Genomic DNA, 16,543 nt, shown 5'->3' on the forward strand with positions numbered 1-16,543 from the left:
TGATTGTATATTTAGAAAATCCCATCATCTCAGCTCAAAATCTCCTTAAGCCGATAAGCAACTTTAACAAAGTCTCAGGATACAAAATCCCTGTGCAGACCAGGCGCAGTGGCTCACGCCTGTAATCCCAGCACTTTGGGAGGCTGAGGTGGGCAGATCACAAAGTCAGGAGATCGAGACCATCCTAGATAACACGGTGAAACCCCGTCTCTACTAAAAACACAAAAAATTAGCCGGGGGTGGTGGTGGGTGCCAGTAGTCCCAGCTACTAGGTAGGCTGAGGCAGGAGAATGGCGTGAACCCGGGAGGAGGAGCTTGCAGTGAGCCAAGCCCCTACCACTGTACTCTAGCCTGGGTGACAGAGCGAGACTCTGTCTCAAAAAAAAAAAATAAATAAAAATAAAAACAAAATCAATGTGCAAAAATTACAGCATTCCTACACCAATAACAGACAAACAGAGAGTCAAATCATAAATGAACTCCCATTCACAATTGCTACAAAAAGAATAAAATACCTAGGAATACAACTTACAAGGGATGTGAAGGACCTCTTAGAGGAGAACTACAAACCACTGCTCAACGAAATAAAAGAGGACGCAAACAAATGGAAGAACATTCCATGCTCATGGATAGGAAGAATAATATCGTGAAAATGGCCATACTGCCAAAGGTAATTTATACATTCAGTGCCATCCCCATCAAGCTACCAATGACTTTCTTCACAGAATTGGAAAAAACTACTTTAAAGTTCATATGGAACCAAAAAAGAGCCCGCATTGCCAAGACAATCCTAAGCAAAAAGAACAAAGCTGGAGGCATCATGCTACCTGACTTAAAACTACACTACAAGGTACAGTAACCAAATCAGCATGGTACTGGTACCAAAACAGAGACACAGACCAATGGAACAGAACAGAGCCCTCAGAAATAACAACACAAATCTACAACCATCTGATCTTTGACAAACCTGACAAAAACAAGTAATAGGGAAAAGATTCCCTATTTAATAAATGGTGCTGGGAAAACTGGCTAGATATATGTAGAAAGCTGAAACTGGATCCCTTCCTTACACCTTATACAAAAATTAATTCAAGATGGATTAAAGACTTAAATGTTAGACCTAAAACCATAAAAACCCTAGAAGAAAACCTAGGCAATACCATTCAGGACATAGGCATGAGCAAGGACTTCATGACTAAAACACCAAAAGCAATGGCAACAAAAGCCAAAATTGACAAATGGGATCTAATTAAACTAAAGAGCTTCTGCACAGCAAAAGAAACTACCATCAGAGTGAACAGGAAACCTACAGAATGGGAGAAAATTTTTGTAATCTACCCATCTGACAAAGGGCTAATATCCAGAATCTACAAAAAACTTAAACAAATTTACAAGAAAAAATTTTAAAAACCCCATCAAAAAGTGGGTGAAGGATATGAACAGACACTTCTCAAAAGAAGACATTTATGCAGCCAACAGACACATGAAAAAATGCTTATCATCACTGGCCATCAGAGAAATACAAATCAATACCAAAATGAGATACCATCTCACACCAGTGAGAATGGTGATCATTAAAAAGTGAGGAAACAGCAGGTGCTGGAGAGGATGTGGAGAAATAGGAACACTTTTACACTGTTGGCGGGACTGTAAACTAGTTCAACCATCGTGGAAGACAGTGTGGCGATTCTCCAAGGATCTAGAACTAGAAATACCATTTGACCCAGCCATCCCATTACTGGGTATATACCCAAAGGATTATAAATCATGCTACTATAAAGACACATGCACATGTATGTTTACTGCGGCACTATTCACAATAGCAAAGACTAGGAACCAACCCAAATGTCCATCAATGATAGACTGGATTAAGAAAATTGGCACACATACACCATGCAATACTATGCAGCCATAAAAAAGGATGAGTTCATGTCCTTTGTAGGGACATGGATGAAGCTGGAAACCATCATTCTGAGCAAACTATCGCAAGGACAGAAAATCAAACACTGCATGTTCTCACTCATAGGTGGGAATTGAACAATGAGAACACGTGGACACAGGGTGGGGAACATCACACACCGGGGCCTGTCGTGGGGTTGGGGAAGCGGGGAGGGATAGCATTCAGAGAAATACCTAATGTAAACGACGAGTTAATGGGTGCAGCACACCAACATGGCACATGTATACATATGTAACAAACCTGCACATTGTGCACATGCACCCTAGAACTTAAAAGTATAATAATAAAAAAAGATTGCTATCTAATTTTCAGAAGACAAGAGAATTATTCCAACTGTCAATTTAAGACATTACGATCATATTAAAACATCTTCCATTACTGTGATACAGATTTTCCTAAAGATTCATTCACAAATCCTATAAGAACATTTTTTTTAACTTGTAAAAATAACTAGCTTACCTGTTTTTTCCTTTTGTTCTCTATGCCTGAAAAAATGGATAATGTCTTTTGGATTAGCTACCCGATCCACAAATTTCTGGCTAAAGCGAAGAACACTGAAAGGTTCAAAACCTCCACTATAGTCCACCTGAAAACACAGAATAATCTATGAAGGCTAGGAAACAACAATTTGCCAATTTTAAAAATACATACTAATCCTTCAGTATTCAGTGTTTATGCTTGATACTTTCAAATTTATGAATTAATTTTCTACAGTAGCTCATGGTGGAGCTATATCATTTATCCTATTGAGAAACTAATGTTTGAAAAGTTTATAAGCATAAGCAAAATACTTTGTTCGACAGAATCAAGGTATTGCAATAATTTCCACAATGCAGAATTACATCTCCCTCTGATAACACTAATAGTCTAGGTACCTACCGGGCAAACCATCTGAAAAGGAGACAGAATTTCTAAACAATTCTCTGAACTTTTAAAACAAACAAACAAACACACACCAAAATAAAATACTAGCCCTAGATACATTAGTAAATTGGTCTATCATCTTAGAGATGTGCCTCACAGTAACGACGAATGCTAGGAAAATCCAGGTAATAAAGAATCAAATCTGTGAGCCTTGAGAAATGACTACCTCCAAAACATGGTATCTCACTGAAACTGAGAACTTTTCTCAAGGTAGGCTCTTTCTACAGAAGTCTGTAGTAGTCAACAGACCTTTACAAAGACAAATATCACCTTTCTTTCTCAGAGATATGTTCTTCTAAACTAGCTGTTCCCAAAGCACGCTCTGGGGACCAGCACTGCACCACCTCACAGCTTATCCAGACTGCTCCCTAACTGAAGTGCTCCTGCTTTCACTCATCATCACTATCGCTAACGTTTTTTGTTCATTTATTTGATATTTGTGTATTATGTCTCTCTTCACATCTCTACCTCCTATAAGCTCAACGAATTCAAAACCTCATCTGTTTTATCATCCCTGTATCCTGTAGCATCCATAATAGCAGGTACTCAACAGGATTTAGTCAATGAATTCACGAATGTCTTTTGGTCAGTACAATGCAGTTTTGTAATATTACTTATATGACAGTATGTGCTGTTTTATGAATGAATTCGTAATTTACTGTGCTTAGGAAAAGAAATGCCAATTTTCTATTAAAGTCTGGTTAGTTCTAATGCTGTTAGGCAGACACAGATGAGAAAATTGGGATCGTCTGCCATAATGAAAAGAACTATGTGATTCCCTTAAAGTAATTATTTTTATATGACCCAAACCATTCTTTTTTTTTTTTTTTTTTTTTTGAGATGGAGTCTCTCTCTGTCACCCATGCTGGAGTGCAGTGGCACAATCTCAGCTTCCTGCAACCTCTGCCTCCCAGGTTCAAGCGATTCTCATGCTTCAGCCTCCCAAGTAGTTGGGATTACAGGCATGCGCCACCACACCTGGCTAATTTTTGTATTTTAAGTAGAGACGGGGTTTCGCCATGTTGCTCAGGCTGGTCTCGAACTCCTGACCTCAGATGATTCAGCCACCTCGGCCTCCCAAAGTGCTGGGATTACAGGCATGAGCCACCATGCCCAGCCTTACTCAGATCATCTCTACAGCTACCATGTTATAAAAAAGAAAATACTAAATGCTAAAGCTATTAGGTCTCCCCTTCAAACTTCTCATTTATAAATGTTTGGTCATTAACAAATTTTATTGGATTTCCTCAACGTTCTAGGTATGCTGTTCAGGGCCAGGGATACAACCATAAATAAATACAATCCTGGCTGCCAAGAAATTTACAAACTGACTGGGAAGACAAACATGTAAACAGATCATTGGAAGCAGAATGTGAGTGAGTGGTGCTATAAAAGGTATGAACAAAGTTGAATGAGGACACAAAGGAAGAAGCATGTTCTCTGTGGGGAGGTCAAGAAAGGCTTCTTTGAAGAGGGAAGCTTTAGGTGAGTGCTGAAGAAGATATAGAGAAAGGAGAAGGGAAGTGTGTCTCATGCAGCAGGATCAACATGGACAACGGTTCTGGTGAAATAAACTCCACTGTGCCCAGGGAACAGTAGCTTTTGGTCCACTGAGACTTGAGCTTTCGATGTGATGGAAGGAAAAGGAGGAGCTGAAATGTTTGGTTTAGATCAGATCATGTAGACCCCTGAATGCTAACCTAAAAAAGTTTAGACTTTTTCCTGTTAGTGCTAGGGAACAATTACGTTATTTTTAGCAGAAAAGACATGCAAAACTGTGTTTTACAAAGATCATTTTGGCATTAGTTTGGAGACAGAAGGAGACTGGAGGCAGAGTCCTGGTAGGAGGCTGCAGCAATAGGCCAGGAAGTGTTAATAAGGGCTTCACTATGCCAGCAACAGTGGGATAAAGAAACGGGACCAGATTACCTACTGTGCACCAGACACTACTTAATCCATTTAGATCTCATAAATCTATGAAGCATTAGGTTGGTGCAGAAGTAATTGCAGTTTTTGCCATTACTTTCAATGACAAAACCCGCAAATACTTTTGCACCAACCTAATACAAACCAAGGGATAAGAGATGCAGTTGCTCAAGGTCATACAACTAGTTGCTGGGCCAGAATGAAGCTCAGGAAGTCTGGCTCTAGACTATACTCTTTACCTCCACAGTCTACATCCCAGGACTTCTCAAATTTTAATGAACCTATACATTTCTTGGAGATTTTTGTTAAAATACAGTGGGTTCTGATGCAGGGTCTGAGACTCTGCATTTTTAACAATTTCCCAGGTGACAACAACATTGCTGGTTTAAAGACTATACTCCTCGGTACCAGGCCTCAGGGGCCCGGAGGTATAGAACAACAAGGAAGTCTACATGAAGATTTTGAAGTCATCACTCTACTGGTGGTCATTAAAGCTGTATGCCTACACTGAAAAGACAGCTAACTATGAGATGGGAGGGATACAGATAACTCAGAGAATGTCCAAAGGTAATTCAGCAGGATGAGACATGATCTATTGGATTTAACAATTAAAGGTCATCTTTTCCACTGGATATGGTGAAGTCAGAGCCTTGGTTATAGTGAACTGAAGAAGAGAAAGTTAGATGAGAGATATAGGTCATATAATTTTGCTTTGAAAGAGAGTAAGCAACATGGGGTAGGAGTTAGGAAAAGGGAAAAACATAGTGGTAAAGAACAGGTCTGTTGTTGTTTCTTTGTTTATAACACGATAGAAAGGATAAGCAGATTTATAGGCACAGGAAACAATCCTAACAATAACCAAAATAAATAAACTATACATAGATTAGAAGGATGTGTTATGGGGAAAAAAAAATAAGAAGAGGAAGCAGAAGAAAGTGAGTGAAATCAGGAGCACTGATTTCACTCAGTGGAAGTGGGAAGTGTCTTCCCACTCTCCTGATTTCACTCAGGAGAGAAGGTAGGGGCTGCAATCTTGATGGTAGGGCCTTAGTGAGGTGACACGGAAGCAGACTAAAGGGAGATAAGAGCACATGCCACATGCCCAAGAAACTGCGAGAAGGCCAAGGTGTCTGGAATGAAGTGAGTAGAGGAGGTAGTTAAAGATGAAGTCAGAGAGCTCAGCCAATCTATTAAATATAACAACAAATTATTTAGAAAATGAGAAAAGTAACCAAACCTATCACTTAAACTGTGATTAACTCAAATCCTTATACCTTTGTTTTTGCCTCCAATGGTGATTGCTCTTCTGATTACTATAAGCATTCTCCTCACTACTTTTCAAAGAAACCATGTAAACTGTACATTACTATGCTTTGAGAATTAATAATACTCAATCTGTATAAATAGGACTTACTCGCAGTCGTACAAGAGGCTTCTCTGGCTGGCGAGAATTACCCAGACGTTCCCGTTCAGCATTTTCAAGCATTTCTTCAATCTCAAAAATTTTAAAAAGATTAAAAAATAAAATAGTAAATTGAGTTTAGCTTGGTTGAATAGCAGCTTATTACCACAGGAATTTTTCTGAACTACATAATCATCTTTACGACACCTTTTCAAATATACCTTCTTGTAATGCTCCTTTAATACTATTCCTTAATGTTTTACTTTCATGAAAATTCTTTATAATTTTTCAATCTCTAAAGTAATTCTTTTAGAATAAAATTTAAAATATTACTACTCATGTTTCAATTTTCTACTCATGTTTCAATAAGGCTTTCCTCATCTTACCAACTTAAAACCAAGTAAGTCTAGTTTTTGCAGTCATATGATCCATGGGAGACTCACCAGAAGACTTAGGGATCTATAAGCAAGGACTTTGGATTATTTATCTTGGAAGAGTTCAAGGTAAAAGAAAATAAGACTGATGTTTTCAAATATTGGAGTTGTCTCATACTCTGAGAGGACAAGATTATAACATTTTAGACTTGAAAGAGATCTGAAGACAAAAGCACTTGTTCTATATTGTTCTTAAGGGGAAAACCAAGTTACAAGGAGACAGTATTAGATTCTTTTCATAAATGGTTGTGTGCATAGTGATTAGATATCTTCAGATGGCCAACTTCATAGTTGAACAATTCTAGTTCTCAGAAAGTTCTTGTGTTGGAACAAAAACTGCCTTCTTATAACTTGGTTCTGATCTCAAGAACAATACAGAACAAGTGTTTCTGTACTCAGATTTCTTTCACATCTAAGATTTTATAATCTTGTCCTTTAAACTGTCTGTAACAATGAAGTCCAACAGAACTTTCTGTAATGTTTTTATGTGTGCACATTCAATTTTTTATATGTGCATATTCAACACGGCTGCCAAAACCACATGTGGATATAGACTACTTGAAATGTGGCTAGTACAAGTGAGAAACTGAATTTTAAATTTAAATGTGATTAATTATATATAAACAGCCACATGTGCTAGTGACTACCATATCAGACAGCACATAGAAAATCTATAAGAACATGATCTCCTAGGTCAATTATTTCAATCCAACAAGCATTTATAGAGCATCTTTTTGCCAGGTACTAGGACAAGTGCTGAGACAGAAAAGACATGGGCCCTGTCCTCAAAGAGTTCAGAAGAGACTCACATGCTTATAAATAATAATATAACTTAACTAAGTACAATAATAGAAAGGTACATAAAATACAGTGACAACAGAAAGTTATGTGCACACCTGGTGTTTAAAATGAACCTCTATTACTTTAACGTCACCAGCATCTACTTTCCTCCCTGGATTCATGTCACCAAAGCCCACAGGATTTAGGTGAAGTTCATACAGTGGACCTCAATCAGAGGTGATTTTGCTTCTCTAAGGACATTTGGCAAGGTCAGTAAACATTGATTGTCACGACCAGTTAGAAGGGGTACTACTGGCCGGGCGCGGTGGCTCAAGCCTGTAATCCCAGCACTTTGGGAGGCCGAGACGGGTGGATCACGAGGTCAGGAGATCGAGACCATCCTGGCTAACACAGTGAAACCCCGTCTCTACTAAAAAATACAAAAAAACTAGCCGGGCGAGGTGGTGGGCGCCTGTAGTCCCAGCTACTCGGGAGGCTGAGGCAGGAGAATGGCCTGAACCCGGGAGGCGGAGCTTGCAGTGAGCTGAGATCCGGCCACTGCACTCCAGCAAGGGGGACAGAGTGAGACTCCGTCTCAAAAAAAAAAAAAAAAAAAAAGAAGGGGTACTACTGGCATCTAGTGGGTACAAATCAGGGAGAATACTGCTAAACATCCGAGAGTGCACAGAACTGCCTCCCACAATAAAGAATTATTAGTACAAAATGTCAACTAAGCCAAGGTTGAAAAACGCAGGGCTGACTCCAGGGAAGGGCACATGACTCAGGCCTGGATCAATCAATGCAAAAGCAAGTAATGCATTTTCTATCTCTTTGCCTTGAGAGATTGGATTTAGGGATGCCAGAATCTTAACCTACGTTTAAGTTTCTGGAGTCAATCATCTTGAAACAAGCACACTTTTAGTTACGTGAGTTACACATTGCTCAAAAAGCTGTGACACTGAATGAATTACCTTATCTAAGATTCAGTTCTTCTAAACTACAGATGGTAGAATCTACTCACATACAGCATTGTTGGCTGCTAGATTAAATGCTGTCAACAGTGCACATCACATACAGTAAATCGGTATCACTGGTCATAATTATTATCATTGTTACTATATTACATGATTTTTCATGAAAATAAAACATAGTAGGACAGCTGACACAGAGTAAGAACTGAGTGTCAGCAAGTGATGCTAATTAAGCTGTCAACCCACATATTATGAAATGCATTAATCCACCCAACCTCAGTAATGGCTGAAATTTTCTACAGAGATTTAGGGGTGGCAATGTGCACAGAGAGGGAGGTTTGGGACTTGCGTTGCAGCAATAGGGTGGACAGCAAACACATTTTTCACATTTTATTTGGGGTAGTTTTCAGGGCGAAAGGGACGCCTAATACAGATTATTAGAAGCTAAGGCTTTTCCCACACATGATAGTCCCTCATTCCTCAATCAAAGTTGCTGCCTGCTTTCATAAATAAAATGAACAAATCATCAAATTGGGATTAAAAAGGAGAAAAGATTATGTATTATGTTTTTGAAAAGGAAGAAAGAAACCAGGAGAGAGATTTAATTAAAGGTTTTTTTAACATCCAGTATTCCTCCCTCAATGACTTAAAAAAAAATCTTGGACACAATTAAACACATTCACTGAAGAACAGTGTCCTTACAGGCTTCAGGAGAATGTAATCAACATAAAGGCTTCCCTCTACTCTATTAAATTACTTAATTGAAGGTGAATAATTCTTCAACTAAAGTAGATCTCATTGACTTTATCAAAAAGAATTACCTTCTCCAAACAGAAGCTTTGTATGGCTTGGGTTACTTTAGGATTATCTGGGTTAAAAATATCTGGATGATTAGCCAGAACAATATCCTCCATGAAAAACTGCCGCACTGTGTGAAGAGGAATTTTCTGCATATTCATCTTCCTCCCTTTAATACGCAGCAAACCAATGTGCCTGAAATGGAGAGAAATGAACACCGCGTCACAGTGTAAATTTCCTCAAGAAAACGTGCATGTGAAAGCTTCCATATTTCTTAGTTTCTACAAAATGTTTCTTCATAAAATAATACTCTTAAAAATAAATGTTTCTGCTAATTTAACCTTAATGTTATCATCACAGGAAAAGATGGTAGACATTTTCCTTCCCCAGAGTAAAATCAACTCATCCATTATTATTCCTGTCTGGTCAGTCTTATAAGGAAAGACAGACATAATAAGTATAATAAAATGATATCAGGACTATGATGGTAGCATATGTAGACTATAGTATTACATCTATATACCTATGTATATGTACATACATGTACACATATAGACAAAATGATTTTGCAGTGGACTCATGAAGAAAAAAAACCAATGAACATAGATTCTACTACCATATTCCTTAACCCTATTATAACAATCAGAACAAGTGATTCAAAGGATAAAGCCCATGATAAAAATTGAGTTTAATCACTGTTAACTACTTCTTAAAATCACATTATTGCCCCAAAAATGTTTTTAAAATGAGATACACGATATTGCACTTATAATCAGAAAATTTTCAATTAATTGGTTTTAGGAGAATTTTTTATAAATGAACTTTGTGAAATTGGTAATCATCAACCTAAAGCATCTAACTTGAAATATAATAAAAATGTGCATCTTGAATTTGCCTAATGAGCAGCAAAATAACACCAACTGGATGCTCTCTTTTTGAAAATGGCTTAAAATCTGGAAAAACAATAAGACTACATAGGAAGATCAATTTTCAAAAATAAATCTATCATATAAATTACAATACTGCCAGTTAGCGGTAACCTTAACATAGGCCTTAAACCTATCAGATGATTAGTTATTATACCAAATATTTCTTAAAAATTGGCTCAAAATATATAACAATCACTCACTTCTTTACAGCTTCTCCTGGGGAAAGGGAAGTAACCACTGAGCTTCCCGGTTGTGAGATATAAAACAGCTGTTGTTCATTTTTGGTTGGAGCTATTTTACACTCATGTTCATGGCCCCAGATAACAAGATCAATGAAGTCATCCAAAAATTGTTCTGGAATGAAGTTAGTACTTCCATGTTTACTCCTGTATCAAGATTTTGAAAAATACAAATTTGATTAGAAAAATTTCATATTAATGAAGTCTACACAGATCTTTCTTTCTCCATTCACTAAAGATTTTATTGCATCCTTCTATGTACCAGAAAGTGTGCACAGGATTGGGAATGTAAAGATCATCAATACTAATTCCTGACCTTGAGAGCTTTACAAACTTATAGGACACAGACAAGTAGAAACCCTAAAAGAGAAAGCAGTCAATTCTACATTTGGAGGAAGAACATGAAAGGTTTTACATAGGAAGGACTTCCCCTTTGGTCAATCAGAAAAGCATGAACTCTATCAATAGTAGAAATCTATAAATCAGTCTAACTATACACTAGAGAAAACATACAGAAAATGAAAGTAAATTAAGTATAAATATGTCCAGTAATTTCTTAACATTATTTTTTTACTAATAAATATAATGGGAGTAAAACTGTCAATCTCACATAAATGCTAAGAGTTTTTAATATCAAATATTAAATAAGTGATTTGCAAACTATGGTCTTATAAATATATCAGTTATTATTTAAAGATACATGAAATGCAAGGTGAGAGAAGACAAGAAGGAATAGTTTTCCCTAATATTAACTTACATCATTGGAGATTCAAGTAAAAGTGTTCACATACTTTAACCCCGAGCATTCATTTAATCCAACCCAATATTCTTTCATTCACCCAACAAATACTGTTACCCAAACACTGTCTACTTTATGTCAGATGTCCCAGGCTTCTCCAGATATGGAAGACACAGCAGTGAACAAAGTCCTTGTTCCACTGTGGGAACAAGCAATACAGGTTGAGTCCCTAATCTGAAAATCCAAAATCCAAAATATTTTAAGTGCCAACATGGTACCACAAATGGTAAATTCCACACATAGATACTTCACACAAACTTTGTTTCATGCACAAAATTATTTTAAAACATGTATAAAATTAACTTAAGGCCACGTGTGTAAGATATATAAAAAATGTAAACAAATTTCATATTTAGACTTGGGTTCCATCCCCAACATATGTGCAAATATTCCAAAATCTTAAAACACTTCTGGTCCCAAGCATTTCAGATAAGGGATACTCAAGGTGTAATACAATATGTATATGCGTGTGTGTATGTATGCACACGCATAACTTGTCAGTTAGTGATAGGTGCTATAAAGAAAAATAAAGGGAAAAGTGACATAGAAGTGGCATACTCCTCTCTACATATACAGGGTAGTCAGGAAAGTCCTCTCTGACTAGCATCAAATGAGCACAGAACTGAAATGAAGCATCAATACGCAGAGAAAGGAAGTCCTAAGCAGTAGAAGAGCAGATGGTGCTGAAGTGGGAATGTGTTCAATGAATTCAAGGAACAGCAAGGAAAACAGAAGGGCTAAGTAGAATAAATGCAGAAAGACAGAAAATAAAATCAAAGAGTACACAGGCTTTTGCATCCAGGAAAGTTTTTATGTAAAAAACATAAATCTAAGGTATGAGATTATCACAACTACTAAAGAAAAGCAGAATAATTCCCAAATACAAAATGATGCCATTGTGCCTTGAGTGCTGGTTCTTTCCTAGAAGAAGGGAGGATGATGCTGGTAGGCTGACTGTAGTTTGTGACCTAGAAGTGATCAACAATATCCTTGTTGAAAGATTTTGCATGACCAAGTCATCTGCAGATTCAGATTCTTTCTTCTTTGAAACAAGAGAAAAAAACAGTTGATGTAGAGAAACAAATGGGAAACAAGGCAAAATGCAGAAGGCTCAAGATTCTTACTCAATCTGAGTTATTTTTTTTTTCAAATAACTCTTACAAAAGCAGAAGCATCTTAAGAATGCACACGGTGACAAATGAATCTAACAGCATTACCAAAGAATCACATAACCACAGCGAATGGGGTGGGGAGAAAAGGAGCTAAGTTAGTTTGGAAAATTATGTTTCAATTAGATACAGAAAGGCCAAAGACTAAAATAACTTACATAAACATTGTAACCTAGTTGGGAAAGTTGTTTTGCACAGGGATATGAGTTAGCAATTTTGAAATTACTTTATAATTTCAAATTATACTAGAATTGGAAATATCATTAAACCAGGATTGAAAAAATAAGTAAATATATACATTTATAATATGATCCAGGCTTCTGTTAGACAAAGAAGTCACAAGTAAGGAAAGGGAGAAGACAAAAATGGACCTTGTAGGGCTGGATTAGAATCAGTCTGAACTTATCACTGGTTTTTTAAGCACATATATAGACGTGTATGTAGGTATGGGTTACTATACACACATATATCTATTTCCATAACTCTGTTTATTCAGTGCTGAGCAAGTCCTGATAGCAGTAAGCACACCTACCACCCATTTGTGGGTTTCTGAATACCACTCTCCAACAAAAAGAATCACAGCACCTTGGAGAAATGGTTGATTCCAGGGCTAGGTAGGAAAATATCAGGTTGGTGCAAAAGTAATTACGATTTTTGCCATTATAAGAGCCAAGAGCCTTGAGCATCTTGAGGTACCAAAAAGCTAAGGTCATCCCCCCAAACATGTGGGGAGACACTGAAAGGACACAGCAGCCAACATAAAAGAGAACGCAATGGTCAAAGCTGGAACAATCTGAGGAACAGTAGCAACTAAAAAACTGATAGTACTGGATCTTCAAGTCCATAATGACATAAATAAATAAGTAAATAGAGAAGGGACAAATTTTCCTTACAGAGAATTCCATTAATAAATATAGAAAGAATGAAGGAAATCAAAACTTACAATTAAAATACCACAGTATTAATTATTGGAAATAAGATCACCCATGGATGCTAAAATTAATGGGTAAAAGTTTAAGGTGAAATGGGATATTTGCATAGTCTCAAAGTATTTTCCCAAAAATATTTATTAATTGAAAAGTAGAAAATGGAAACTTTACAGGAGAGACACCTGTTATACATCCCCTTAATCAAATGATGAGAGGGGCAATGAGAAAAATCAACATCATATGGTGACTACCCATTCCCCTTACCAATGCTGCCATTCTACCTTTCATTCTTGCTTAAATTCTTAGAATTACTTATGAGTTTTCCTTTTAACTCATCATCCCTACTTTGACATAGTACAAAAAAGTGGTAGACCTGGGAAGCTCTATGGAAGAGAAGGAACAAATCCCAGTGGTGCAAAGTTATATGAAGACCACGCATATCTGAACTCTGGCCTGCTCCTCCTTTGAAACTCACAGTTTATTCAAGAACTCACACATAAGACAACACAAGTCAGCCTCTTAAACCCTTTCTTTTACCGAGTATTTAACATAAGTCTGCATTCACTGAATGCACAGAGTAGCCTGCATTCAATAAATGTGTTCAATAAATATAGTTGGCCCTCTGTATTGGCAGATTCGTGGATTCAACCAACCAAAGACTGAAATATTCGGGGAAAAAACAATAAAAAATAACAATGAAAAATATAAATTTTTAAAGTAATATAGTATAACAACTATTTAAACAGTATTTACATTGTATCAGGTATTACAAGTAATCTAGAGATTATTTAAAGTACACAGGAGGATATATGTAGGTTATATGCAAATGCTATACCACTTTATTCAAGGGATTTCAGCATCCCAGGATTTTAGGTCCTGGACCCAACACCCCCCGTGGATACCAAGGGACAACTGTAATAAATTATATAGTCAGGCCCCAAATCCTTTGAGTTCTTCCCTTACAACTTCTCAGGTGTGTCCCTCCCATTTCTGCTTCATTGCCATCACCGTCACCACCTCATATTTTTACTGCAGTGATCAGATAATAAATCTTGCTTCTTCAAGTCTGTCTTCTTTTCAATCAATCCTATACCCTGCCAACAGATTAAACTTCTTAAAACTACTAACAAAAGAAAGGTAATCTAGCTATATTTGTATATTCTGGAAGAACACTTGCATATATGCAGTAGGAAACATGTATAAGAATGTTCATAACAGCAAGATTTATAAAAGCAAAAAACTCCTGTTCACTGACAGGAGGCAAAGCATAACTGTGCACATCAGTAAAAATAAATTACATTTCTAAGCATCAAAATGGATGAATCTCAGTAATGTAATGCTGAAAATAAGTTGGCTGTAAAATATATAGCATAATATGAGTATACATGTGATTAAACAGCAAAAAAAAAGCAATGAAATAATTAATTCAAAATTAATAATGCTTCCCTTTGGGATAAGGGGAAGCAGGCGGGATCAGGGAAAAGGAATGGGATAATGGAATGGATAATCCAACAAAAAGATTCTACCTTTTTGTTAAATTGAGGAGTATTCATGGTGTATGCCTCATCTGTATGTTGCAAATATTCTTGCAGGTATTAATATATACTAAAGACAATTTCAAAATGAAATCACACAAAGCAAATCTATATTTTGTCTGATCCTCCACTGACAACACTGAAAGATTAAGGGCATTTCACTGAAATAGGTGAGTTCAGAAACAGATCTGGGAAACCTCAGCACTTGGCTCAAACTTTTTCAGAGAAAACTTTTACCTGTTCTGATGAATCACAAATAAGTTAAACCAAGAGTTCTCATCTTCTTTTGGTCTCAACATTGTTACTTTTTTATTGACAAACATTCGATAGAGCCTTTCATCTGGAATGGATCCTGAAATGGACATTACATTATTTTTAAATTGTTTTCTTACTTTGGCTTAAAAAATGAATCTATTTTGCTTCTAAATTATGTCCTTCTCAAAGTATTTCACTTTACTGTTGGCAGATACATTTGAATTCTGGAATCATTTATAAATGGGTATGTTCCAGGTTCTTTTTTTTATCTTTTTTTGTTTTGTTTTTAATTGAGACAGGGTCTTGCTATGTTGTCTAGGCTGGTTTCAAACTCCTGGGTTCAAGCAATCTTCTCGTCTCAGCCTCCCAAAGTGCTGTGATTACAGGCATAAGCCACCATGCCTGGCTGTTCCAGGGTTTTGTTTTTTTCAACAGAGTCTTGCTCTATTGCCCAGGCTGGAGTGCAGTGGTATGATCTCGGCTCACTGCAACCTCCACCTCCTGGGTTCAAGTGATTCTCGTGCCTCAGCCTCCTGAGTTGCTGGGATTGCAGCATGCACCACCACGTCTGGCTAATTTTTGCACTTTTAGTAGAGATGGGGTTTCGCCACGTTGGACAGGCTGGTCTTGAACTCCTGACCTTAAGTGATCCACCTGCCTTGGACTCCCAAAGTGCTGAAATCGCAGGCAGGTGCCACCATGCCCAGCCTGTTCCAGGTTCTTGATAAACAGTAGTTAGTTGCATTAAAAAAAAAATTTCCATTTCAGGCATATATATGTTCAAAACCAACAAAATGTAGAATAAAAATGTGAGTTTCCTATGCTTAAATTCTTATTAAAACTTCTAGTAATACTATTTTTCACCATCCCTTTGTTATAAATTATATATTCTTTTGATCTAACATATATATTATAACATGTGTAGAAATAAGTATTAAAAGGGATGATAGAAGTGTATTTAAAAACAATATTCTTATATTGTTTTAAATAAAATATATTGTGCTTTTTAAATAATTAAATGACTTTCAAACAATTCTCATATTCCATAAGTTCATCTTGATCTAGTGAAGGAAACTAACAAAAACAAGTCAACAAAATAGTTACAAACATTAAATATTATGAAAGGAGAAAAAGCCAGGATGCTAAGATGGAGAATTAACACCATCGAATTAAAAGGGTGGACAACACTGCTACTTTATATACGGATTAGAGAGGGTCTCAGAAGGAAAGCCAACAATGTAGAAGTCTAGGAGTTAGAAGTGGCCTAGCTCCCAAGGAGAATTCCACAGGAGTGGCCAATGGAATAAATGGCTAAGGTGGAATGCAGAACATGTAACTGGAGACAAAAAAGTCAAGGCACACAAAGCCCAAGGCATTAGAAGATTAATCTACTTCAGTGTTGAAACACTGAAAACACTGGCAAAATTGAAGGTGGGTAAGTAGTAAAAAGTCTGAGAGAAAAAGCAATGCAGTTTAGCCAGATGGCAGAAGTT

The 16,543-nt window shown here is 36.8% G+C and overlaps 1 protein-coding gene across 3 annotated transcripts in view; it reads right to left on the reverse strand.

Annotated features, from left to right (window-relative positions):
* MRE11 (MRE11 homolog, double strand break repair nuclease) overlaps window positions 1–16,543 on the reverse strand; it is a 78,102-nt gene that overhangs the window by 45,001 nt on the left and 16,558 nt on the right. For all 3 annotated transcript variants that reach the window (XM_050758905.1, XM_050758906.1, XM_050758904.1), the window contains exons 7-11: window positions 15,033–15,147; window positions 10,325–10,510; window positions 9,219–9,390; window positions 6,225–6,305; window positions 2,420–2,546 (exon numbers count right to left, since the gene is read on the reverse strand). In XM_050758905.1, coding sequence (XP_050614862.1) covers window positions 2,420–2,546; window positions 6,225–6,305; window positions 9,219–9,390; window positions 10,325–10,510; window positions 15,033–15,147 — 681 coding nt within the window. The remainder of the gene's footprint in view (window positions 1–2,419; window positions 2,547–6,224; window positions 6,306–9,218; window positions 9,391–10,324; window positions 10,511–15,032; window positions 15,148–16,543) is intronic.

This window comes from Macaca thibetana, chromosome 14 (assembly GCF_024542745.1).
Source record: "Macaca thibetana thibetana isolate TM-01 chromosome 14, ASM2454274v1, whole genome shotgun sequence".
Lineage (NCBI taxonomy): Eukaryota > Metazoa > Chordata > Mammalia > Primates > Cercopithecidae > Macaca > Macaca thibetana.